The sequence below is a fragment of the Thalassophryne amazonica genome, chromosome 20, assembly GCF_902500255.1.
Source record: "Thalassophryne amazonica chromosome 20, fThaAma1.1, whole genome shotgun sequence".
Lineage (NCBI taxonomy): Eukaryota > Metazoa > Chordata > Actinopteri > Batrachoidiformes > Batrachoididae > Thalassophryne > Thalassophryne amazonica.
This window is the reverse complement of record NC_047122.1, coordinates 161,418-189,416: the sequence shown is the minus strand read 5'-3', so window position 1 is coordinate 189,416 and position 27,999 is coordinate 161,418. Positions and strand designations below refer to the sequence as shown.

At 42.3% G+C, this 27,999-nt stretch overlaps 1 protein-coding gene across 1 annotated transcript; it reads right to left on the bottom strand.

The window, feature by feature from the left end:
* Nucleotides 1–32: 32 nt before the first annotated feature.
* On the bottom strand, nucleotides 33–27,999 carry nr1d2b (nuclear receptor subfamily 1, group D, member 2b). The gene is made up of 8 exons (XM_034161397.1): nucleotides 27,872–27,999; nucleotides 6,496–6,672; nucleotides 6,142–6,230; nucleotides 5,498–5,642; nucleotides 3,262–3,908; nucleotides 2,712–2,897; nucleotides 1,299–1,509; nucleotides 33–864 (listed from the first exon to the last, which is right to left on the bottom strand). Exons 1-8 carry the CDS (start codon nucleotides 27,888–27,890, stop codon nucleotides 668–670), a joined length of 1,671 nt encoding a protein of 556 aa, XP_034017288.1. The 5' UTR covers nucleotides 27,891–27,999; the 3' UTR covers nucleotides 33–667.

The following is a 27,999-nucleotide window of genomic DNA, read 5'->3' as shown; positions in this document are numbered from 1 at the left end:
GAAACTTGACAGGGATGTCCCCATTTTCAACCAAAACACAATCCAGGACAAAAAAAAAAAAACATACAAGAGTTGAGATTTTGTTTGTTTCGTCATGTCTCTGTGGGTGACACCACCGAATTCATAGAAATCCCCCTTTAACTTAAATAATAAAGACCCATAAACACAGCAGATACACAACTGCAACATCAGCCTGAAATAAGACTCAGTATTCATTTGTTTTTTGGTGATCAGAGTACAAACGCTAACGTTGGGACATTTAGCAGCTTTAATGTTGGTTTGTTTTTTTGTTTTTTAAACAGACAATCTGTAATTCTTCTTAGTCTTTTCATGACATCAGCATCTACTCAAAGTTATCTGCACCATTACATTCCTAAAAAGGGTTTATTCACAAGTACAAGTCAAAGTAGTCACGCTTTGCACTATGAATGCTGAAATACCATCTACACTGTACAAAAAGTGCTTCCAACATCTGCACACACGCTGCTGCTGCACACAGCCGACACGTGCATCAGCATGTCTGTCTGTGTGTCTGTTTCCGTCACACAGGCCTTTGAAGCCCACAGTACAAGAACCTTCATGGTCATCTTCCGCCTAGAAAACTACCCACAGACCTGTTCGAGTCCACTCTCACTCACGCTGACATAAAGTACTGGAGGTGGAAAGCTCAGGAATGGACCTTGAAGGCCAGCAGCTGCTCCGAGTGCATATTGTTGATGGAGCGTAAGTCGGGTAGTTTGAGCAGCAGCTTGGTGAAGACGGCCGACTCGTTCGGGTGATTCTTGGTGATGAGGCTTCGTAGCGCGCGGATCAGCGTGTCCTGCAGCGCCTCCACCGAGTTCACGTTCTCCAGGCCAGAGCAATCTGCAGGGCGGCAGGCAACAGTTAGGACTGTCAGACCAAAACCACAGCGGCTTAGTCACATCACAGTCAAACCACACCGACACACTGAGCATGTGCCATCTGAGCCCAAACCCAAACAAGACGAGGACAGAGGACCTGAAGAACACTTAAGGTTCACTGTGGAGGGCTGTTAATAAAGAGCACACGTAACATCTCAACAGAAGGAGACCAAGTAATCCAAATGACCCTCCACCCCACCCCCACAGGGAGAGCGAGACCGAGTAACCCGAGCAAGAAATCACAAACCCGTATATAAGTCATTTTAAAGGCTTCTGTTTGAGGTGATCGTCCATGATGGAAAATCTGAGTCCGGTTCAAACAGCGGTGTAACGGCGTTCAAACCTTCAGCGGTCAGGCTGAACACATAAAACCAAGAAAGTAGGAAACAAACCAACCTGCAGAGACCAGAACCACGGCAGTGAAGAGGCTCATCTCCTCCTCACTGAAGTCAAGACTGAGGAGCTTCTCACTGAAGTCAAACATGGAGTTGAGGAGGTCTCCGGCGCCCATGGCCCTCAGAGTGTCCACGCTGTACTTCTTACCGCCCAGAAAGGTGACGGTGTGATCCTTCACGTCAAACAGCGAGGCAAAGCGAACAACCAGAACCTGTCGGGAACAAACGTCACCGTCGATCATCAACTCCTCAAACAAAACAAACAAAAGTCCAACACCCATGAAGGCAACGCGCATCTCACCAACGAACGTACAGGAACAGTGACTGTTTAAAAAAATAAGAATCTCATGCTCAAGGAAACATTTAACTGACCAGAACAGGTTTACTTGTTCACCTCAGTTGACCAGCTGTCTGCCATCATTAGGACAGAACTTCAAAACTATATATTAAAAGCCACGTGGCCTCTGTGTTCGCGTGCACCTACGATCACGGAAAAACTGGGGAGAGCTGACATTTGCTGTTTGGTATGTTTATGTATTTCGGGTTAAGGATGAACACCGTGAAAATGGAACATTGACAGGACTAATACTTTTGGAAAAACTACAGATATTAGCTAACAACACTGAACAACGGACATTGATAATTACCTTCTGGACTCACACACCTCTCCAAATTATTATAGGAACTTTGCTTAATTTATTACCACCCTTGAAAAATGTCAGCTACCTATTTTATAAACACTACCCAATCTAGGGCCCATGGATCCCCACAGACAACACACTGGTCAAAGTCATATTTTTGACTATAGTTCCCAATAATAAGTGATACTTTGCAATAAAAGCAGACAGATCACACAATATTTATGAATACTATATTCATTTGTGTACATGTACTTACTCAGCGTGAAATACTTGAATAACAGAAAACATAATGTGGATAAGTTAGCTGGGTTTTCCATCTCTATAGTCCAGGGGTGGCCAAGTTCGGTCCTCGAGAGCCACATTCCTGACACTCTTAGTTGTCTCCCTGCTCCAACACACCTGAATCCAATGAAAGACTTGTTAGCAGACTTTTAATGAGCCTTTCATTGGATTCAGGTGTGTTGGAGCAGGGAGACAACTAAGAGTGTCAGGAAGGTGGCTCTCGAGGACTGAACTTGGCCACCCCTGCTATAGTCAATAATGGCTGTTATATAATAAAACTTGCTGTTAAATTTCCTGCAGAAATTGTGCTATATGGACTTCCAGCCTGTAATATCATAGTGTGCTATACATTATTTGACCAGTTGGTGTCAGTAGCACCTAATGAGCTGTTCAATGAAGCCACAAGTCATGAAGCTTTTGGTGAAGCAGTTGGTTGGGAATTTGATCTCCAATCTTTATGCTCTGTATCACAAAAGACAAAAGGAGATTACCTCAAAGGTGCCGGCCTTCAGCAGGCTGACCTGGTCATGCTGGGACAGGTCTCTGAAGCCTGGAATCTTCTTAGCAAACTCCACGACCTCCCTGACTGCGGGGGAGAAGCTGTGAGAAAACTCCTCCCACACACTGTGGCCTGATTTGCGAGGGTCCACGTGAGGAGATGTGTTCATCGGACACAACTGAGTGCAGGACAGAGAGATGGAATACAGAGAAGACATTCAACTCCAGGACAGATGTCAATGTCCTTTTGTGTTTATTGTTTTTGTTATTGCTTCTGGGATTGTGTGTTGTGTGACAGTGCTTGTCTGGTAGTATTCTGAAAATTGTGTTTATGGTTGCATGCTTGTATAAAATTCTTATTTTTAGTGTAAGGGGTGGGCATTTAGAAGCTTTGCTTCTGCCCCCACCCTTTCAGTCACACGGGATCTTTGTAAAGTTGTTTTGTTATGAATTTTTTGTGGTTGAACTGTGTGCCGAATAAATTCATTCATTCAGTGATTCATCAACACATAATGATGGTCATTCTGCCTGAATTTGCCCTACCAGATGCATCCTGTTGCTTCCTCGCCACAGGTGATAGGCTGTGGGAGTCGGGGCCTCAATGGACGGAACTTTCAGAGGTTCCTGTGTAAAGGCTGGGAGGTGGTCATTGTTGTTGGGTAACCTGAAAGGGCAGCGGGCGGTAACATTGACCTCCTGGAGGCTGGAGGAGTGGTCCTGGGCTGCAATTGTTACCAGGTTGTTGCGGTGGTTCCAAGCATCCTGTCTCTCCTCCGTAAGATGGTTAGTGGTATTCCTGGCAGAGCTATGGAGGCCTGGCAGGGGCAAGGTGTTCTGCTCCTGGTTGTACATGAAGGTCTCCTGGTGGACCTGGGTCACCGAGCTGATCAATTCCTCCTCCCCGCTGTCCGATGAGCTTGACGAGGCTGAACTGGGGCTGGTGTCCATGCCTCCTGGGGGTTCAGGGTCTGAGCTAGAGTCTGACTGGCTGGAGCGAGGTGAGGAGGCTGGTGAGCAGGAAGAGGCGGGGCCAGTGTCCTCACAGGTGGCTTCCAAGGTGGATGGCAGAGGCGGTTTGGAGAGCTGGATGGTGTGCATCTGATCGCTGCTCATCATGTTGTTCATGGCACTCTGCATCTCTAGCAGCATGCGCTGTTTCTCCCGCTTTGGGATGCGACCAAAGCGCACAGCTGAGGAGAGAAACAACAACTGCATCAGTAGGGTTCAACTTGAAGCAGCACTGGCAGAAAGTTTCCTTTGTCAAAGCTAGTGAGGTAGGGCAGCTCAGTGGACTAGCGGTTAGCACTGTTTCCTCACAGCAAGAAGATCATAGGATCGCTTCCCGCCTGGGACCTTTCTGTGTGGAGTGTGCATGTTCTCTTCATGTTAACTGACTCCGTGTTTCTCCGTTTTAATGAGTCAGATGCTGCTCGGTGCCACCGGCTGCTCCGACTTCCTCCCGCTTCCAAAGACATGCACGTTTGGAGAACTGGAAACTTTAAACTGTCTGTAGGTGTGAATGTGTTTGTCTGTCTGTACGTGACCCTGGGACAGACTGATGACCTGTCCAGGGTGAACCCAACGCACGCTCTTTGACCACAGGGGCGAGCTGTGGCCCCCCTGTGACCCTGAACTGTAGTAAATGGGAACAGAGAATAAGAGTTGCAGTTACCTACAGTGAATCAGTCCACTCTCACTGAACACAAACATCTACTTCATTACGCTATTCAAGGTTTTTTTTAACTAAATATAGGACACGAATCATCATTAACTGATGGTTAACAACAAACCCACATCAGAAAAGTTGGGACAATATGGAAAATGGAGAAAAAAATTGATTCCTGCATTTTTCTTTAACGTTTTATATAACGGCTGAGTGGATCCTTGTTGTCTGATTGGCGCTTTGTATGTCACGTGACATGGATTATTCGTCCCATTTGTGTTGTGTTGCATTTACCGTGCAAATTTGGTTCCGTACGTTTTGTACCAATGCACACGCGCACACACACAAAACAAATCCACTGTGCTGTCTGGAGGCTGTTAGCAGGAAGCTGGAATGAAAAGTTGGACTACTTTCTGATGTGATTTTTTTTTTTGCCACACACAGTCTTGTTTTGGTAGTATGCACGCACAAGCGCCAACCAGATTGCGTATCTGCGCTTGCGCGCGGGGGACGACACAATGATTTAATTGACGCTGACACACACAAAATCCACTCCACTGTAAGCTGTCTGGATGCATGAAGAGCTGTTCACATGAAAAGCTGATGTGATTTTTGGCTGAACTGAGGAACTACACAAAGTCTTTTTTTTTTTTAATGGAAGTCTGAAGTCAGTGCACAGCATCACTGCACAACACGTCACAATTTGGACTCCAGTTTAAAGTTACTGTTGGACAGTTTAGCAGCAGTGGAACACCAAAATGTAAGTCCCTTTTCTGTTGTTTATAAATGAATAAAATGTCAAATGACGAGGATCTATTTTAGCCGTTATATAAAACAAATGAATGTTTTTACATCTTTCAATGGAACAACTATTTAATTTGGTGAAACCTGGAATAAACCATTCAACGAGGCTTCACCTTGTTGAATGGTTTATTCCAGCTTTCACCTTATGAAATATTCGTACCATTGAACTCAAACATTCATTATTTGTATACTATTTCATTGCCGACAGCATGAAGATATTTCACGTTTCGTTTGGTCAACTTCATCTCGTTCGTTAATATAAATTCAGCCCGGCACAATAACGTTGGAACGGAGCGCGGTGTGGACACTCACAGTCTCTGGACATGCCCACCATCAGGCACTTCTGGAAGCGGCACTGTTGGCAGCGGTTCCTGTTGCTCCTCATGACGGGGCAGCTCTCGTTCTTAAGGCACTTCTTGTACTGGATGTTCTGCTGGATGCTCCTCCTGAAGAAGCCCTGTGCGTTCACAGACACAAGAACACAGGACGCGTCTCCATCAAGCAAAACCAGCTGAGGTGCGAAAACTGCGTCTCACATGAGCACAACACACACGTGTGCCAACCCGCGTGTCCTCACTGTGGTCCAGAGGCGCACAGAGACATCAGCTGACATCATCACATGAAAATTCAGAAACATTGATGAGTTTTGGAATAAGGACCCCCCCCCGCCTGCCTGTGTGGAACAGGGTTTTTGTGGAATCCTGATTTGGGCTGTAATCTTACAAACACTCTAGTTTTCCTGACTACACAGCATTCTTTAAATAAATAAGAATAAATAAACAGAATCATTTTAACGACTGATTTCTTTCTGTAACAATGAGATGTTTCACGTTTGGTCTCTTGCTGTCGTACACGTGAAGGAAACTCTGCAGAAACCACATTTAAACACTCCGGTCATGAATGAGCAGCGATGTGCTGTGAGCGTTAGTGTGCATGTGCACGTGCACGGTCCTCACCTTGCAGCCCTCGCAGGCGTGAACGCCGTAGTGAAAACCGGAGGCCACGTCGCCGCACACTTTGCACAGCAGCACCAGACCCTTCATTTCTGACACAGACAGGAAAAAGCATTTAGTACCGCTGCCACGGCCTGATGACATCATCACAGGAACACCAACGTACACCTTCATGTGTTCATGCACGTAGGACAGCTCAGGCTGATGCTGCCTGACTGACTATACTCCTGATGAACTCTATAGGTTTTAATCTGCGATGGACTTGTTAACTGGTTAAGTTGCAATCACTGATTAACGCTTCACTACAGAGCGGGTCGATCACAGTCTGATCAATCAAAGACTTTGACTTCGTCTTACTTATAATGCCACATTTTGCAGCAGAGGCAGCGCGTCCACTTTTCTGGCCTCGGTGCAGATTTTGACCAGCGGGGGGGTGTGTGGGCTCCGTCAGCTGACCCAACTGGAGGCTGCCATTGGAGGAGTCGCTGAGGCAGGACTCAGGGCTGGAGGAGCTGATGTAGGTTATTACGCCTCCTGGTGGACAGAAACACACTGTGAGCACAGACACACCCCCTACATGCACTTTACAGGCAGACAAGGACACGTGTGTGGTTTTTGTTCAGACCCAAGTTATGTTTCTGCACACGTCATCTGAACTGCACACCAGCGTCAGATTCGAACCTGCTCTCTGGGACGTTAGAGGACAGACAGGCTGATGAAATCTGTCAGGTCTGCAGCAACCTCACAGGCATTTATTTTGAAATACAGGCTCTTATTGTGGAAGTGCAACATAAACAGGCTTGTTTTCAAAAATGACTGATTTCTCAAAAAAATACTGATCCCATCACCTTGCTATTTTCACAACTCGAGTCCTTGAGGCAATTAATCACCTTGTTTCTGCTTAAACTGATTTTACTTTGTCATCTGATGCTTAATAATCACGTTATTCTGTTTGATTGCTTTGGGTGACGAGAGTCCAACTCGGAGAGTCAGACTCAGACGACCTGCTGTGGTCTGAAATGACTCATTTTTAGCGGGGCACCGTTCGGTCTAAGACACCAGTCGTTAGTGGATACTGAACATCTCTGACTTACATTTTCTACTGTTTAACATTGTTGTAAAAAGCCCATTTTTATTTCATTACAATTAAACATGTCAATCGCACTTTTAAGAAGAGGACATGTGTCCTGTCCCACAGTTAATAGAAATAAGATAATATTTTTCAGTCATTATTTGCAGCTCACTGTGTAATAAAAAAATATGTTTTTTTCCTAAAGTGTAAACACAGAGTGGTGAACACATCCATAGTCAGGCGGTGACCTGGTGCAAGTCAAAGGTTCATTAGTTCAGAAGACAGAACAGGGACAAAGGGACACGAGCAATTGCCCCATCTTCTAAGGACCAATTTTATTCACTTTATACATGCTTCCCTTAGGCAGTATTATTAGACGGCATTGCTTAAATTTTCATTGTTACGCAGACAATACCCAGCTTTATCTATCCATGAAGCCAGAGGACACACACCAATTAGCTAAACTGCAGGATTGTCTTACAGACATAAGGACATGGATGACCTCTAATTTCCTGCTTTTAAACTCAGATAAAACTGAAGTTATTGTACTTGGCCCCACAAATCTTAGAAACATGGTGTCTAACCAGATCCTTACTCTGGATGGCATTACCCTGACCTCTAGTAATACTGTGAGAAATCTTGGAGTCATTTTTGATCAGGATATGTCATTCAAAACGCATATTAAACAAATATGTAAGACTGCTTTTTTGCATTTACGCAATATCTCTAAAATTAGAAAGGTCTTGTCTCAGAGTGATGCTGAAAAACTAATTCATGCATTTATTTAGGCTGGACTATTGTAATTCATTATTATCAGGTTGTCCTAAAAGTTCCCTGAAAAGCCTTCAGTTAATTCAAAATGCTGCAGCTAGAGTACTGACGGGGACTAGAAGGAGAGAGCATATCTCACCCATATTGGCCTCTCTTCATTGGCTTCCTGTTAATTCTAGAATAGAATTTAAAATTCTTCTTCTTACTTATAAGGTTTTAAATAATCATGTCCCATCTTATCTTAGGGACCTCATAGTACCATATCACCCCAATAGAGCGCTTCGCTCTCAGACTGCAGGCTTACTTGTAGTTCCTAGGGTTTGTAAGAGTAGAATGGGAGGCAGAGCCTTCAGCTTTCAGGCTCCTCTCCTGTGGAACCAGCTCCCAATTCAGATCAGGGAGACAGACACCCTCTCTACTTTTAAGATTAGGCTTAAAACTTTCCTTTTTGCTAAAGCTTATAGTTAGGGCTGGATCGGGTGACCCTGAACCATCCCTTAGTTATGCTGCTATAGACGTAGACTGCTGGGGGGTTCCCATGATGCACTGTTTCTTTCTCTTTTTGCTCTGTATGCACCACTCTGCATTTAATCATTAGTGATTGATCTCTGCTCCTCTCCACAGCATGTCTTTTTCCTGATTCTCTCCCTTCAGCCCCAACCAGTCCCAGCAGAAGACTGCCCCTCCCTGAGCCTGGTTCTGCTGGAGGTTTCTTCCTGTTAAAAGGGAGTTTTCCTTCCCACTGTCACCAAGTGCTTGCTCACAGGAGGTCGTTTTGACCGTTGGGGTTTTTCTATAATTATTGTATGGCTTTTGCCTTATAATATAAAGCACCTTGGGGCAACTGTTTGTTGTCATTTGGCGCTATATAAATAAAATTGATTTGATTTGATATATGTGTGTACTTGAAACATGCTCTGTCAGTCTTATGTGCAAAACCATGTCAGAATAGTATCTTTGTTTCTGCAAGTTTGTATTTTTAGCAGCATTGACTTGTTTACACCTGTTTCTTGTTTGTCACATTCAGAATTTTCTGGGACTGCATTTGCCCAGATAGTTGCCTCTAGGGACGAGTGTCTACACAGAAGTATCAATGGACCAAATGCTAATTTACAAAATTCTGAAACTTAGAAAAGGAAATCAGAAAAGCTATCTGGGACCTCAGAAAGTCCATCTGCAATTATTGCTTGATCTCCAAAATCAGTCTATGCAAGTGAAATTATGTTCAGTATGAGTGTTGTCATTAGCGCCACTTCGAAAATTAAATTCATGATAAGTAATTTATCCTAAACTTATGATCTGTTGTTTTTTCGAAGTTATGCAAAAACAAATCCTGAGAAAAAAATACAGTATGCGATAGTTAATAATTATTAAGAGCCTCTTCTTTCATATTTATGAATATATTTTACCACATTGCAGTTGTTTTTTAAATGAAAACTCAACCTATCATTCTTTTTGAGTTCTACACATGTGGTGATACCTTATTTACACCAGGATGTTAATAAAATCGATGCTGGCTATTCTCAGAATAAAGTACTTATATCCACAGTTTCAAATTGTATGAGTCAAATGGTGTCCACTTTATGGTCTGGATGCTCAGAATGCATCTGAGCTAATCTAGAAACCGCTGGCTTCTGGGGCCTAAAGCGGCCCCCAGACCCCCGGCCTATGGGCTTCCACTCTACGGGCCTCACACTTTGTCCCCCCCAATTTCTAGTTCTAAATTGCACCCTTGTTGATAACATTTTACCGATATCGATGCCATTATCGATTCTGATTATCGATCCAATTCCTTATTGATTCCCTTATTGATACCTCTTGTGAATTTTGTACTAAAAGTAGGCTTTACAGGTTTTCTATGTATTTCATTGAGTCTTAAAGTAAATAAACATGAAATTGGTCACTGTATCCTTGATCTCTGGACATAAATAAGAATGAACAAAATGGTGTTTCGCTTTGAAGTTATTAATTCTGACTGGACTCTATCATTCTAAATTAACTCATCAGAGAGCCGCGCAGTGTTTGGAGCTGTGTGAACGGAACGGAGGACGATTCTCGTTTCTTTCTCTCAACAAGACAGGAGTCCCAGTTAGTGACTTTAATCCGCACAAAAGTGACTCATGATTGACATATTCAGGGATGAAAGTGGTGAAAAACAAAAAAAGCTGAAACCCAAAATTACCCCCCAACACCACCCGCATGAAAATGTTTGAATTCTAGAAGATCTGAAATGCAATCTGGGACTATTCCAGACAATAAACTGGAGTGAGTGCAGCATCCATTTAGTGAGGAAAAAACCCAACTTTCCTTATTTAAATTCATTCCAGTAGTATTCTGCTCTTACTAGGATGCAGCAGTTTTCTAGTTTGGCAGATAGTTCTGGAGGAAATCACTGAAGAAATTAACACACTGAAAATGTGGTTTGACTGAAACAAACTGTCAAACTTAAAACAGTGATGAAGTGGAGGTGTAAGAGTCACTAGGTGTTCACACAAAACAATTATTTCTGTATGTATTTATTTATGTATGTATGTTCATTGTTAGTTGATTTTATATTTTCTGTTGTGTTTTTATTCAGGTTCTTTTTGTCTCCTCTAAAATTGTATATAATAACTAATCATTAGATTATTAATATATAAACAAAAATAAATAAAAAAAAATTACAATTTGTAATACATGACTCTATTACGACAACAAATGCTTATTATACAGAAAACAAATGTACCCAAACGTGATGACAGCTGCAACTGCTTAATGCTAACTTTAACATTGAAAATGCCACAGACATGCTAACATGTTGGCATCGCTCCCGTTTTTGTTATAAAATATATTTATCAACTGGTTCAGACGAACATAACAGGTCAGTTTAATATAAAAAAGGTAAATAATACTCAGACGTATGCTCTTTAGGGTTTTAGCAGGGGAAAATGAAAATAAAGTGAAAGGAAAAAAATGAATAAACAAAGCAATAGATTGAAGCATTGCTTCAATCTGTGAACCACTGCTTCGATTGGTTCAAGCTTCAAAGCAAAGCCGCGCTGCAGAAAAGTTGACTACGGACCCGCTGCAGGGTCTGTAATCAATGTAGAGAAATTTTCCTGACAAACACCCCCAAAAACAACAGCCACTCTGAAGGACCAATAACGGAATCGTTAAGCAAAAAGCTTATTGATGTTGGTGGATCGAATCATTTATTAACGATACCCGAAAGGAACCGGTTCTCGATACCCATCCCTAAATGTGACGTCTACTTTTTATAATATCAATGGGCATAACCCACTGACTGTTTAACAGCAATGATAACACCATGTTGGCACACATTTAGGCATGAGTTTGGTCCAAACCTCAGGGTTCGATTTTAGCGGTTACCCGGGTACCCATGGCACCCTACTTTGGGGGCGGGCACACAATCAATTCAATCAATCAATTTTTTTTTTTATATAGCGCCAAATCACAACAAACAGTTGCCCCAAGGCGCTTTATATTGTAAGGCAAGGCCATACAATAATTATGTAAAACCCCAACGGTCAAAACGACCCCCTGTGAGCAAGCACTTGGCTACAGTGGGAAGGAAAAACTCCCTTTTAACAGGAAGAAACCTCCAGCAGAACCAGGCTCAGGGAGGGGCAGTCTTTACACAGAGACTGCTACCTGCTGCTTTGGACTTTGAACTAATAGTCTTTTTCAAGACTTTTTTACTTTTTTACCTTTTTATTTTTTTTTTTTTTTACTTTTTTACTTGACTCTACTGGTGGTCGGCTCTCACTGCGGTATTGTATCACTTCTTGTTCCGGAGCACAGCGGTGTTTTTCTGTATCTGTTAGCTGTTTGATCTGCGCAGTTAGATTGATCTAGTTATCTAGATTACGATTTGTTTCCCAGTGTAATCTTTACGTGCCTTAACTAAAGCACTCCTTCTGCTGAATCACCTCTAAATTATTTACACATTATTCGCTTTGCGTGTTTTTAGGAATCCGCTAGCTTAGCGTAGCTACTAGCTCTTAGCCGATTTAGCATGGCGGCTTCTCCTGTCTCTCCCGCACTTTTCTGCTCTGGGTGTGAAATGTTTAGTTATTCCTCGGCCTCCTTTAGCAGTAATGGTACTTGTAATAAGTGTAGCTTATTCGTAGCTTTGGAGGCCAGGCTGGGCGAATTGGAGACTCGGCTCCGCACCGTGGAAAATTCTACAGCTAGCAAGGCCCCTGTAGTCGGTGCGGACCAAGGTAGCTTAGCCGCCGTTAGTTCCCCCCTGGCAGATCCCGAGCAGCCGGGAAAGCAGGCCGACTGGGTGACTGTGAGGAGGAAGCGTAGCCCTAAACAGAAGCCCCGTGTACACCGCCAACCCGTTCACATCTTTAACCGTTTTTCCCCACTCGACGATACACCCGCCGAGGATCAAACTCTGGTTATTGGCGACTCTGTTTTGAGAAATGTGAAGTTAGCGACACCAGCAACCATAGTCAATTGTCTTCCGGGGGCCAGAGCAGGCGACATTGAAGGAAATTTGAAACTGCTGGCTAAGGCTAAGCGTAAATTTGGTAAGATTGTAATTCACGTCGGCAGTAATGACACCCGGTTACGCCAATCGGAGGTCACTAAAATTAACATTGAATCGGTGTGTAACTTTGCAAAAACAATGTCGGACTCTGTAGTTTTCTCTGGGCCCCTCCCCAATCAGACCGGGAGTGACATGTTTAGCCGCATGTTCTCCTTGAATTGCTGGCTGTCTGAGTGGTGTCCAAAAAATGAGGTGGGCTTCATAGATAATTGGCAAAGCTTCTGGGGAAAACCTGGTCTTGTTAGGAGAGACGGCAGCCATCCCACTTTGGATGGAGCAGCTCTCATTTCTAGAAATCTGGCCAATTTTCTTAAATCCTCCAAACCGTGACTATCCAGGGTTGGGACCAGGAAGCAGAGTTGTAGTCTTACACACCTCTCTGCAGCTTCTCTCCCCCTGCCATCCCCTCATTACCCCATCCCCGTAGAGACGGTGCCTGCTCCCAGACTACCAATAACCAGCAAAAATCTATTTAAGCATAAAAATTCAAAAAGAAAAAATAATATAGCACCTTCAACTGCACCACAGACTAAAACAGTTAAATGTGGTCTATTAAACATTAGGTCTCTCTCTTCTAAGTCCCTGTTGGTAAATGATATAATAATTGATCAACATATTGATTTATTCTGCCTAACAGAAACCTGGTTACAGCAGGATGAATATGTTAGTTTAAATGAGTCAACACCCCCGAGTCACACTAACTGTCAGAATGCTCGTAGCACGGGCCGGGGTGGAGGATTAGCAGCAATCTTCCATTCCAGCTTATTAATTAATCCAAAACCCAGACAGAGCTTTAATTCATTTGAAAGCTTGTCTCTTAGTCTTGTCCATCCAAATTGGAAGTCCCAAAAACCAGTTTTATTTGTTATTATCTATCGTCCACCTGGTCGTTACTGTGAGTTTCTCTGTGAATTTTCAGACCTTTTGTCTGACTTAGTGCTTAGCTCAGATAAGATAATTATAGTGGGCGATTTTAACATCCACACAGATGCTGAGAATGACAGCCTCAACACTGCATTTAATCTATTATTAGACTCTATTGGCTTTGCTCAAAAAGTAAATGAGTCCACCCACCACTTTAATCATATCTTAGATCTTGTTCTGACTTATGGTATGGAAATAGAAGACTTAACAGTATTCCCTGATAACTCCCTTCTGTCTGATCATTTCTTAATAACATTTACATTTACTCTGATGGACTACCCAGCAGTGGGGAATAAGTTTCATTACACTAGAAGTCTTTCAGAAAGCGCTGTAACTAGGTTTAAGGATATGATTCCTTCTTTATGTTCTCTAATGCCATATACCAACACAGTGCAGAGTAGCTACCTAAACTCTGGAAGGGAGATAGAGTATCTCGTCAATAGTTTTACATCCTCATTGAAGACAACTTTGGATGCTGTAGCTCCTCTGAAAAAGAGAGCTTTAAATCAGAAGTGTCTGACTCCGTGGTATAACTCACAAACTCGTAGCTTAAAGCAGATAACCCGTAAGTTGGAGAGGAAATGGCGTCTCACTAATTTAGAAGATCTTCACTTAGCCTGGAAAAAGAGTCTGTTGCTCTATAAAAAAGCCCTTCGTAAAGCTAGGACATCTTTCTACTCATCACTAATTGAAGAAAATAAGAACAACCCCAGGTTTCTTTTCAGCACTGTAGCCAGGCTGACAAAGAGTCAGAGCTCTATTGAGCTGAGTATTCCATTAACTTTAACTAGTAATGACTTCATGACTTTCTTTGCTAACAAAATTTTAACTATTAGAGAAAAAATTACTCATAACCATCCCAAAGACGTATCGTTATCTTTGGCTGCTTTCAGTGATGCCGGTATTTGGTTAGACTCTTTCTCTCCGATTGTTCTGTCTGAGTTATTCTCATTAGTTACTTCATCCAAACCATCAACATGTTTATTAGACCCCATTCCTACCAGGCTGCTCAAGGAAGCCCTACCATTATTTAATGCTTCGATCTTAAATATGATCAATCTATCTTTGTTAGTTGGCTATGTACCACAGGCTTTTAAGGTGGCAGTAATTAAACCATTACTTAAAAAGCCATCACTTGACCCAGCTATCTTAGCTAATTATAGGCCAATCTCCAACCTTCCTTTTCTCTCAAAAATTCTTGAAAGGGTAGTTGTAAAACAGCTAACTGATCATCTGCAGAGGAATGGTCTATTTGAAGAGTTTCAGTCAGGTTTTAGAATTCATCATAGTACAGAAACAGCATTAGTGAAGGTTACAAATGATCTTCTTATGGCCTCGGACAGTGGACTCATCTCTGTGCTTGTTCTGTTAGATCTCAGTGCTGCTTTTGATACTGTTGACCATAAAATTTTATTACAGAGATTAGAGCATGCCATAGGTATTAAAGGCACTGCGCTGCGGTGGTTTGAATCATATTTGTCTAATAGATTACAATTTGTTCATGTAAATGGGGAATCTTCTTCACAGACTAAAGTTAATTATGGAGTTCCACAAGGTTCTGTGCTAGGACCAATTTTATTCACTTTATACATGCTTCCCTTAGGCAGTATTATTAGACGGTATTGCTTAAATTTTCATTGTTACGCAGATGATACCCAGCTTTATCTATCCATGAAGCCAGAGGACACACACCAATTAGCTAAACTGCAGGATTGTCTTACAGACATAAAGACATGGATGACCTCTAATTTCCTGCTTTTAAACTCAGATAAAACTGAAGTTATTGTACTTGGCCCCACAAATCTTAGAAACATGGTGTCTAACCAGATCCTTACTCTGGATGGCATTACCCTGACCTCTAGTAATACTGTGAGAAATCTTGGAGTCATTTTTGATCAGGATATGTCATTCAAAGTGCATATTAAACAAATATGTAGGACTGCTTTTTTGCATTTACGCAATATCTCTAAAATCAGAAAGGTCTTGTCTCAGAGTGATGCTGAAAAACTAATTCATGCATTTATTTCCTCTAGGCTGGACTATTGTAATTCATTATTATCAGGTTGTCCTAAAAGTTCCCTAAAAAGCCTTCAGTTAATTCAAAATGCTGCAGCTAGAGTACTGACGGGGACTAGAAGGAGAGAGCATATCTCACCCATATTGGCCTCTCTTCATTGGCTTCCTGTTAATTCTAGAATAGAATTTAAAATTCTTCTTCTTACTTATAAGGTTTTGAATAATCAGGTCCCATCTTATCTTAGGGACCTCGTAGTACCATATTACCCCAATAGAGCGCTTCGCTCTCAGACTGCAGGCTTACTTGTAGTTCCTAGGGTTTGTAAGAGTAGAATGGGAGGCAGAGCCTTCAGCTTTCAGGCTCCTCTCCTGTGGAACCAGCTCCCAATTCAGATCAGGGAGACAGACACCCTCTCTACTTTTAAGATTAGGCTTAAAACTTTCCTTTTTGCTAAAGCTTATAGTTAGGGCTGGATCAGGTGACCCTGAACCATCCCTTAGTTATGCTGCTATAGACGTAGACTGCTGGGGGGTTCCCATGATGCACTGTTTCTTTTTCTTTTTGCTCTGTATGCACCACTCTGCATTTAATCATTAGTGATCGATCTCTGCTCCCCTCCACAGCATGTCTTTTTCCTGGTTCTCTCCCTCAGCCCCAACCAGTCCCAGCAGAAGACTGCCCCTCCCTGAGCCTGGTTCTGCTGGAGGTTTCTTCCTGTTAAAAGGGAGTTTTTTCCTTCCCACTGTAGCCAAGTGCTTGCTCACAGGGGGTCGTTTTGACCGTTGGGGTTTTACATAATTATTGTATGGCCTTGCCTTACAATATAAAGCGCCTTGGGGCAACTGTTTGTTGTGATTTGGCGCTATATAAAAAAAAATTGATTGATTGATTGATTCTGCTGGGACTGGTTGGGGCTGAGGGAGAGAACCAGGAAAAAGACATGCTGTGGAGGGGAGCAGAGATCGATCACTAATGATTAAATGCAGAGTGGTGAATACAGAGCAAAAGGAGAAAGAAATAGTGCATCATGGGAACCCCCAGCAGTCTACGTCTATAGCAGCATAACTAAGGGATGGTTTAGGGTCACCTGATCCAGCCCTAACTATAAGCTTTAGCAAAAAGGAAAGTTTTAAGCCTAATCTTAAAAGTAGAGAGGGTGTCTGTCTCCCTGATCTGAATTGGGAGCTGGTTCCACAGGAGAGGAGCCTGAAAGCTGAAGGCTCTGCCTCCCATTCTACTCTTACAAACCCTAGGAACTACAAGTAAGCCTGCAGTCTGAGAGCGAAGCGCTCTATTGGGGTGATATGGTACTATGAGGTCCCTAAGATAAGATGGGACCTGATTATTCAAAAACTTATAAGTAAGAAGAAGAATTTTAAATTCTATTCTAGAATTAACAGGGAGCCAATGAAGAGAGGCCAATATGGGTGAGATATGCTCTCTCCTTCTAGTCCCCGTCAGTACTCTAGCTGCAGCATTTTGAATTAACTGAAGGCTTTTCAGAGAACTTTTAGGACAACCTGATAATAATGAATTACAATAGTCCAGCCTAGAGGAAATAAATGCATGAATTAGTTTTTCAGCATCACTCTGAGACAAGACCTTTCTAATTTTAGAGATATTGCGTAAATGCAAAAAAGCAGTCCTACATATTTGCTTAATATGTGCATTGAATGACATATCCTGATCAAAAATGACTCCAAGATTTCTCACAGTATTACTAGAGGTCAGGGTAATGCCATCCAGAGTAAGGATCTGGTTAGACACCATGTTTCTAAGATTTGTGGGGCCAAGTACAATAACTTCAGTTTTATCTGAGTTTAAAAGCAGGAAATTAGAGGTCATCCATGTCTTTATGTCTGTAAGACAATCCTGCAGTTTAGCTAATTGGTGTGTGTCCTCTGGCTTCATGGATAGATAAAGCTGGGTATCATCTGCGTAACAATGAAAATTTAAGCAATACCGTCTAATAATACTGCCTAAGGGAAGCATGTATAAAGTGAATAAAATTGGTCCTAGCACAGAACCTTGTGGAACTCCATAATTAACTTTAGTCTGTGAAGAAGATTCCCCATTTACATGAACAAATTGTAATCTATTAGATAAATATGATTCAAACCACCGCAGCGCAGTGCCCTTAATACCTATGGCATGCTCTAATCTCTGTAATAAAATTTTATGGTCAACAGTATCAAAAGCAGCACTGAGGTCTAACAGAACAAGCACAGAGATGAGTCCACTGTCTGAGGCCATAAGAAGATCATTTGTAACCTTCATTAATGCTGTTTCTGTACTATGATGAATTCTAAAACCTGACTGAAACTCTTCAAATAGACCATTCCTCTGCAGATGATCAGTTAGCTGTTTTACAACTACCCTTTCAAGAATTTTTGAGAGAAAAGGAAGGTTGGAGATTGGCCTATAATTAGCTAAGATAGCTGGGTCAAGTGATGGCTTTTTAAGTAATGGTTTAATTACTGCCACCTTAAAAGCCTGTGGTACATAGCCAACTAACAAAGATAGATTGATCATATTTAAGATCAAAGCATTAAATAATGGTAGGGCTTCCTTGAGCAGCCTGGTAGGAATGGGGTCTAATAAACATGTTGATGGTTTAGAGGAAGTAACTAATGAAAATAACTCAGACAGAACAATCGGAGAGAAAGAGTCTAACCAAATACCGGCATCACTGAAAGCAGCCAAAGATAACGATACGTCTTTGGGATGGTTATGAGTAATTTTTTCTCTAATAGTTAAAATTTTGTTAGCAAAGAAAGTCATGAAGTCATTACTAGTTAAAGTTAATGGAATACTCAGCTCAATAGAGCTCTGACACAACTCTCTAGACTTGCATTCCCGACTGGAATCCACCTTTTTTATTAGATAACTGTACAGAAATCTATCAAATTTGGACAAAAGTTGCGCAGAATTCGACTTTCTGAGACCAACACATACACAAAACGTCATCAAAAAATGTTGTTCTCCTCTGTTTGTAATGCCGCGTTTGTTGTATAATAAAACAAATGGAGCATTTTTGAGGGAAGAGTGAGCAGCAGGCTGCAGGCTGAGCCCTGCACAGCAGCCAGCGGAGAGTTTTTTACCCCACTTTTGATCCCACTTTAAACTTTGTGTTCGTCCCTTTATTTCTGCAAAATCGCTCTTCTGCGCATGGTGCCGTTCTGCATATAGAATAAAGTGGCTGCTTTAATTATATACACTTCTAGATCACTTTCAAAAAATATATATTTCTTTATTTCTTCCGCAGCTTACAAGTCACCATGATACAACTTTTAACTTTGTGTTATGTCTTTCAAAATAGGTCTTTTGCACGCTCTCCTTCTGTGTGGCTGCACAGCTTTGTTCTGCTTTTAGCGGCTTCACTGGAGTTATTTCTTCCACGGCTTTAAACACACATCCACTTTCACGCAGTCAGCCACATTTTAACTTTGTGTTCATCCAATACTGACTGAAAAATCACTCTTTTGTGAGCTAGCGTTCTGCCTAAATGCTCATTTGGAGGGTGATGAGTCACTGCGTCGCACACACAGCAGAGCTCATGTGATCAATTAACAAGATATTAAATCAACCATAGACATACTTTTACAGCTAGGAACTGTTTTATCAAGCTACAAAAACATTAAAAATAGTTACCTTAAGCTGTTCCACATGGAGCAGGAAAGAGAGGAAAAAAAGTGTCCAGATGAAACAGTCCTCTGTGATTCCAGAAGCAATTAGAGGTGTTTTTCAGCATCCAAGGTTTGGCAAAAAATGATTATAATCTGCTACAAAATAATTATTTTTAGACAAAGCGTCCAGTGCACAGAGCAGGTTGAATTGTGTGAGAGGAGAGCCGCTCCAAAAACAGCCTCTCAGGTCCTGGGTATCTGCCAGGTGCACGGATAACGTTCTTTTAGCAACCTCGTACACAAACTGCACCACGCTGTTGTCGCTAAACTTTGAACTTCTTGAAATTAGTGCCACGCTCAGAGAGGAGCCTCGTTAACTGAAGATAACGCCTCTAAGAGCCACGAAACTCCCACAACAGTTGAAGAAACCCTCTGGTGGCAAAGAAAACATGCTGTGTGGCTTCATCCTTCATTATTCGGTGGGACCAGGGCTTCAGACTCCAAACTTAACACCATGTTGCTTTGAAACAAACTTCTTTTTAAAAAGTGTTTTTGTGAAGGTATGTATCAATTTTAGCCTGCAAAAATGAATAGCAAAATTTAAAAAAAATGGGGTTTTGACCTTTATGGCCCCTCCCTGAGCCTGGTTCTGCTGGAGGTTTCTTCCTGTTAAAAGGGAGTTTTTCCTTCCCACTGTAGCCAAGTGCTTGCTCACAGGGGGTCGTTTTGACCGTTGGGGTTTTACATAATTATTGTATGGCCTTGCCTTACAATATAAAGCGCCTTGGGGCAACTGTTTGTTGTGATTTGGCGCTATATAAAAAAATTGATTGATTGATTGATTGAAAATGATCCTAATAGTAAAAACTGACAGTAGCATCTACCCACATCTTCTTTGTCTTAGGATGACTGAATGATACAGCACAGATGCTGAGCAAATTTTAAAATCAATTCTAAAACGAACTGGAAGCCAGTGGAGTGAGTACAGGACGGGCGCAATATGCTCACGTCTAAAAGTGTTTGTTAAAAGACGAGCAGCAGCATTCTGCACCAACTGGAGATGTGCAAGAGACGAATGATTAATGCCCGAATAAAGTGCATTACAATAATCAAGTCTGGAGCTGATGAAAGCATGAATGGCGTCTCAAGATCATGTCTCCTGAGAAAGTGCTTTATTTTAGCCAAAAGGCGAAGTTGGAAAAAACTTGCTTTGACAACAGAGTTTATCTGTTGATCGAACCTCAAACAATTGTCAAATATCACTGCCAAATTCTTGACAGCTGGTTTTACATAGTTAGCCAAAGCACCAAAATTTGGTGTTACCACATTTGGTATGCCAGAGCGCTCAAACACCATGATTTCAGTTTTACCATCATTCAGGTAAAGGAAGTTTTAGGACAGCCACTGCTTTACATCACAAATACAATTAAATAATGATGACAAAGCATCACTCCCATTAGTCCTCACAGGCAGATAGATTTGCAGATCATCTGCATAACAATGAAAGGACAGATTGTGCTGGGTTATAATTGACCCCAATGGCAGAATGTACAAAGAAAATAGAATCGGCCCAAGGACAGAACCCTGCAGCACTCCACAGCACAGAGGAGCAGTTGATGAGGAGAGGTCCCCAATCATGACAGAAAAGCTCCTTTCAGCCAAATATGATCTAAACCACTTAGGTGCAGTACCCTGAATGCCAATAAAATGTTCTAACCAGGAAACAAGTACTGTGTGATCCACAGTATCAAAGGCTGCTGTGAGGTCCAACAGAACCAGCACAGCAGGATTCCCTGCATCCACCGACAAAGTGATGTCATTATGAACTTTTAAAAGTGCTGACTCAGTGCTGTGTCACGATCTAAACCCAGACTGGAATTTTTCAAGGATGAAATTGTCTTCTAAAAATGATTGTAACTGTAAAAAGACAACCTTTTCTAAAACCTTAGACAGAAATGACAGATTAGAGACAGGTCTAAAATTAGATAAGACTGACGAGTCCAGGTGAGGTTTTTTAAGAAGAGGTCGAACCACAGCATGTTTAAAAGCAGCTGGAACAGACCCTGATCTAAGACAAGCATTGATAAAAGTTAGGAGACCCGCCCCAACAGTATTAAAAACCTCCTTCAGCACCTTAGCTGGAACAACATCTGAAGGACAACTTGTAGATTTTATGTGTTTTACAACTTCAGTAAGAGATGCAAAAGAAATGGGCTCAAACTGTTTGAGCACAGCAGAATGTGCACGAGGAGCAGACAACTCAACATTACAGCTCTGATCAGCGTTCTGTCTGACTGATGAAACCTTATCAATAAAAAACTGAAGAAACTCCTCACAGGTTGTGGTTGTAGCGTCCATCAAAACAGAGGTGTGTGGATTTACAACTGAGTTTATAGTCTGAAATAACACACTGGGACGATGACAACTGCTCGAAATAATATGAGACAGATATTGTGCTTTTGCCTCCTTCACAGCCTTCTGATAGTCAGTCAGACTGTCCCTCAGAAAACCCAGAGACACCTGTAGTTTGTCCTTTTTCCATTTTCTCTCCGCCCGTCTGCAGCGTTGCCTGAGGGCACGGGTCGTGGCATTTAACCAGGGGTCGGATTTTGATTTCCTGGATTTGCAGCGCATCGGTGCAACAGAGTCCAAAATGACTGTGCATGTAGAGTGGAAAGAAGAGAGGATGTTATCTGGGAGTAATGGAGAAACCAGTCCATTCATGGCATAAAACTGAGAGTCCATGAAGGCAGCAGCAAAGTCCCCCGCTGTCGAGGAGGTGACCAAACGGCGGCGAGAGACAGGAAATAAAAAAAAATAACAGGAAAGTGATCTGAAATAGCAGCGTCTGATATGTCCTTAAGTGAAACTGAGAGCCCAAAAGAAATAACCAGGTCCAAGGTGTGTCCAAGATTATGTGTTGGTCCATCCACAACTTGTGTTAGACCAAAAGAGTTCAGGAGGCTTTTAAAATCATCAGCCAGCTGAATAGAAGGACAACAGATATGAATATTAAAATCACCACAGACCAAAAATCTGTCATATTTTGGGATAAAATCTGCCAGAAACTCAGAAAACTCCTGAATTAAATCCTTATTAAATGTTGGTGGACGGTAAACAACAGCACAGAGCACAGGACAGTCGAACTCCATCACAAACAACTGAAGTTCAAAAGTGGAGTAGACATTAGAAGATAAACATCAGCATTTAAAACTATCTTTAAAAACCGTGGCCACACCCCCGCCTCGACCTGATGCTTGCGGGGAGCTGAAAAACGAGCAGCCGGGGGGGGGAGGAGCTCAGAAAAGGCGCTATTTTCACATGGTTTCAGTCAGGTCTCCGTTAACAGGAGGAAAGTCCAGATCACGACTGGAGAAAAAGTCATTCAAAATGAAAGTCTTACTTGTAAGTGACCTTGTGTTGATGAGCGCCACACGGACTGAGCGCACGTCAGTCTGCTGGGAGACACGACTGAGCGGGCGCAGGTTCTCCTGCACGCAGCCACGACTGCAGCTGCTCACAGGACGGTGACGCAGAAGTGGAGACCCGGCACCCCAGACAACCGGCCGGAGCCACCGATAGCGAAAAGTCACATAGCCGTCATATGGTGTGAAGAATCCGGCCAAGAATTGTCCTGGAGCATGCCTGGAGGAAGCAGCCAGGCACACTCTGAGCCGAACACGGACTCCTCCTCTCTTCCCGCGTACTCTGCGGCGCAGATGCCGAGGCAACACGATAAGAGGCCGGCGCAGAAAGTCCGGTACGGACGCTAAGACAGGCGACGGGGGTAGCGGTGTCCCTGGCCGTCCGCCGAGCCAGAAATATCTAGATTCTCCAGCGAAGCCCAAATGCTGATAAGAGTGTGGCGATCATACACCAGGAGCGGTGACACATTCTATACAACAAAATGCAAAAACAATAAAAACGATAAAAGAAGCGAGTGCTAAAGGCAGGCCACACACAACGGCGCCATCTTGTCACCCACACACCAAAAACTATATTGTCACAATATTTTCATATCAGTCTGATATACAATATGACTATGATTTGACACAAAGTGCAGCAACAGTGAAAATTAAACCTTCTTAAACCAAACAGTAATAATACCACACTTATTTTACACTGATAAGGATAGGATACTGTGCCCTCCAAAAGTATTGGGACACTTGGAATTTCACACATTTTAATTTGTTTATGCCATTTTAAATACAAGAAATACAAAAAATAAAGAAATAAAATTTCTGAAATTATCTTCCTGAAACTCAAACTGAAAGCAAATCTCTAAAACTTGATAAAACCTGTAAATAATAATCAGTTTTATTGCCAGTTTTCTTTAGACAAGTCAGGGGATGAAACATGAACATTTCCAAGTCACTGAATATGTATTGGACTTTATTTACATCAATTATGAAGAAATACAAAAGTTTCTTTCACCAAAACATCAAATCTAGTCTTTCACCTCAAATGAACTTTCTGTCAAATTGGAGCTGAACTTCAGGTCTTCTTTTGAAGAAAATCCTCCTCTACACCACTTCATCAGGAAGCTGGATTTTAGATTTTTAATTAATTTATATGTAGTTGTAGAGATTTGCTTTCAGTTTGAGTTTAAGGAAGATAACTTTAGATTTATATTAGGGCCATTTTGAGGATCAACTGTCCCGTTTGCGCGCGCACATGTAAACAATTAAAAAAGAAAAGAAAAAAGAAACTCCGCTGCTTGCTGCAGCTCGCTCGTCCCCCAAAAAACTCTGGCATAATTGTTTAGAAACCAGTCACCATTTGTTTTATTATACATCTGTGTAGTTAATTAATAAAATATTCTCTACAGATGATTCGCTCGCGCGCGCACGTAAAAAAGACAAAAAAGGAAAACGCTCCGCTTCAGCTGCTGCAAGTAGGGCTGCTGCTCGCTCCAAAAACTCTGTCATAATTGTGTTTAGAAACCAGTCACCATTTGCTTTATTATACAGCTGTGTAGTTAATAAGTAAAATAATCTCCAGGACGATTCGTGCACGCACACGCGCGCACGTAAAATAAAAATAAAAAGAAACTCCGCTCCCCGCTGCTGTGATGCTGCTGTTCGCTCCAAAAACTCTGTCATGATTGTAAAATAAAGGACAAAAGAGACATAAGTCCTGCTCACAGGCTGCTACCAGACACAGGACATGTTCACATCTTCAAACTCCAGACATCTCCACGTCACTACATATTCAGTCCCTGATTGGTCATCGCAGCGCGATGAGACAAAAAAGTTCAGATTTTTGAACTTGGGGAGGAGGGCAGCGCGACGTGAGGTGACGCAATATCGCGCCACAAACGCGCAAAATGCTCAAAATCGCTTCACTCGCCTCCATTGCGTCGCGCTGCGCGGTTTGGCGCCAAAACGCGTCCTTACATAGGGATTACATGGCAACCTGTGGCTGCAGTCGCTCGCGTTGCGCCCGGTGTGAACGCGGCATTAAAGTAAATAAATATGAAATTGGTCCCTGTGTCCTTGATCTCTGGACATAAACAAAAAGAAACAAAACGGTGTTTCACTTTGAAGTTATTAATTCTGACTGGATTCTATCGTTCTAACTTGACTCATCAGAGAGCCGCGCAGCATTTGGAGCTGTGTGAACAGAACGGAGGACGATTCTCGTTTCTTTCTCACAACGAGACAGGAGTCCCAGTTAGTAACTTTAATCCGCACAAAATGACTCACGATTGACATATTCAGGGATGAAAGTGGTGAAAAACAAAAAAAGCTGAAACCCAAAATTACCCCCAACACCACCTGCATGAAAATGTTTGAATTCTAGAAGCTCTGAAATGCAATCTGGGACTATTCCAGACAATAAACTGGAGTGAGTGCAGCATCCATTTAGTGAAGGAAAAAACCCAACTTTCCTTATTCAGATTCATTCCAGTAGTATTCTGCTCTTACTAGGATGCAGCAGTTTTCTAGTTTGTCAGATAGTTCTGGAGGAAATCAGTGAAGAAATTAACAAACTGAAAATATGGTTTGACTGAAACAAACTGTCATTAAACTTAAATAAAACAGGGATGAAGTGGAGGTGTAAGAGTCACTAGGTGTTCACAGGAAACACTTATTTATTTATGTATGTATGTATTTATTTTATGTTCATTGTTAGTTGCTTTTATATTTTCTGTTGTGTTTCTATTCAGGTTCTTTTTGTCTCTTTCTCTAAAATTGTATATAATAAGCATTAGATTATTAATATATAAACAAAAATAAATTTAAGAAATATTACAATTTGAAAACAAATGCACCCAAACGTGATGACGGCTGGAACTGCGTAATGCTAGGTTTTAACATTGAAAACGCCATAGACATGCTAACGCATTAGCATCGCTCCCGTTTTTAAGTTATAAAATACATTTATCAACTGTTTCAGAAGACCATAACAGGTCAGTTTAACATAGAAAAGGTAAATAATACTCACAGACGTATGCTCTTTAGGGTTTTAGCGGGGGAAAATTAAGCGAAAGAAAGAAAGTATAAACGAAGCAACAGATTGAAGCATTGCTTTGATCTGCGAACCACTGCTTCGATTGATTCAAGGTTCAAAGCAAAGCCGCGCTGCAGAAAAGTTGATCACAGACCCGCTGCAGGGTCTGTAATCAATGTAGAGAAATTATCATTTTCCTGACAAACACCCCCCAAAACAACGGCCACTCTGAAGGACCGATAACAGAATCGTTAAGCACAAAGCTTATTGATGTCGGTGGATCGAATCATTTCTTAACGATACCCGAAAGGAACCGCTTCTCGATACCCATCCCTAAAGCTCACACCGGGCAGAGAGAGACAGCCACCGGCTGCCGCGCAAACAGCCACTCGCCATGTAGAGCAGGCAGCGGACGAAACAGCGTAAAAAAAAAAAAAAAAAAAATACAGACACACTGCTTCACTTTAAATGCACAGTAAGCTGTTTCGGATGATCAGTGTGGACCATTTTTCCCCTAAAAGGCTTTATTTCACTCTGTGTGTTGCGTTGGAAAGCTGTAGCTATTGTGCTAACCTGGTTAGCACTTACACAGCTTATCCATGCTCTAGTCCAGGGGTGGCCAAGTTCGGTCCTCGAGAGCCACATTCCCGACACTCTTAGTTGTCTCCCTGCTCCAACACACCTGAATCCAATGAAAGGCTCATTAAAAGTCTGCTAACGAGTCTTTCATTGGATTCAGGTGTGTTGGAGCAGGGAGACAACTAAGAGTGTCGGGAATGTGGCTCTCGAGGGCTGAACTTGGCATCCCCTGCTCTAGTCTTCTTCTATGTGTTTTTCTGGGGTAGTTACAGCGCCACACACAGGCCTGGCATATGTAAAACAACATTAAACAAAGCTTTGAGGCACAGAATTTGCCTCAAACATTTTTTGTAATTGAATTATTCGAGTTACTTGACTAATCGTTTCAGCTCTAATTTATTTATTTGTATTTGAAATCGCATAAACAAATTTAAATGTGTGAAATGTCAAGTGTTCCAATAGTTTTGAGGGCAATTGAGAAACACTGTGTGACAAGTGAAATGCATGATCCTGGTGTCACTCAGACAGCAAAATTAAGAGGTTATTTAATCAATAGCTGCCTATTCGTTTAAAAATCACTGGAGACACACACATATATAAGACAACCCGAATTAAAAGAGAAATGCTGCTTTTAACAACCTGGACCTTATTTCTGGCATAAAATAGTTATTAAATCACCGTTATAAGTTTGGTGTCATTAGGAGGCCATGGTTCAAATGATGTGTTCAGTTCATATCTGAGGCAAACATTTTTCTTCTAAAGTGGAATCGAACTTTTTGTGATACACAGCAACAACTACTGGACATGAGGAACCTAGCAGTCAATGTGAGTCACTGATTTCAAAATGCAGCTCTTTTCAACCAGACATGCGGTGCGGTGACATGTCAATCATCTGTGTCCAATCAGATTTCAGGGGAGTCCAGTGCAACCGTGGCCTCTGCTCTACCTCCACCTATGCCAGGAAGTGTTCAACATTTGACATTTCCTGTTTTACTGTGGACTCAAAATGTGGCACTTCCTGTTTCAGTGTGAACTTTCCACTGAGTTCCTGTGAAATTCCATGGGCTCTTGTCTGCCAATCCGGGAAGTGTTTGACACTTCCTGTTTCACTGTGGACTCAAAATTTGGCACTTCCTGTTTGGGACTCCCTGTACCATGAGCGAATTTTGTGCCGCTGTGCAGCGCATCGCTCGTATAAAAGAATATGAAGACATTTTTCTTTTAATTCACAAAGCGTTTTGCTGAGAATTCACGTTTTCAATTGTATTTTCCCCTATTTCAGAAAAAAATAGACTGACAGCATTTTCCACCTGAACTCTTCAATGAGATCCTAAAAGCCACTTGGGTGGATGATGGTGTGTCCCAAAAACACCACAGCTCATATCTTTTGTTCTTTTTAAAGACGCCGCCCCCCCGTGGCGCGAGCATGCTCTTTTCACGGGAAAACTGGGTCAGCGCGCGCTGCTGCCAGACGCCTCACGTGTCCCGCAGCGACTCCTCGCGCCATCCTCCCCGCACAAATTATGCAATGATGACGTCACCACGCCTGTCGGCCAATCAGCGGCGACGTACAGGGAGCATAAACAGAGGTGCACATGCCGACACGAACAGGTCCATGTGAGTCCCGGTGCACACGGTGGAACCGAACCACACAAACAAACGAACAAGCAGAACATCCCGCTGCTTTCTGTGGTCTGAATTCAGACCATCGATTTCTATCTACTCAGACTCACCAGCTTTAGCAGAGTCCATCACGTCCTTTCAGGACTGAGTCCTCCTCCACCGGAGCCGTTTTTCGGTTTGTCCTCTTCAGCAGCCGCTGAGTGTCTCCGCCGCTGCTGCGCGAAAATGCGGTTGTAGC

What these genes read in the sequence shown, in the direction of transcription:
- nr1d2b (XM_034161397.1), bottom strand. An exon ending in GGTGGGCATGTCCAGAGACT is followed by an intron (nt 3,909 to 5,497) that starts GTGAGTGTCCAC and finishes TTCTCTCCTCAG; the next exon opens with CTGTGCGCTTTGGTCGCATC. An exon ending in TGAAGGCCGGCACCTTTGAG is followed by an intron (nt 1,510 to 2,711) that starts GTAATCTCCTTT and finishes TGTTCCCGACAG; the next exon opens with GTTCTGGTTGTTCGCTTTGC.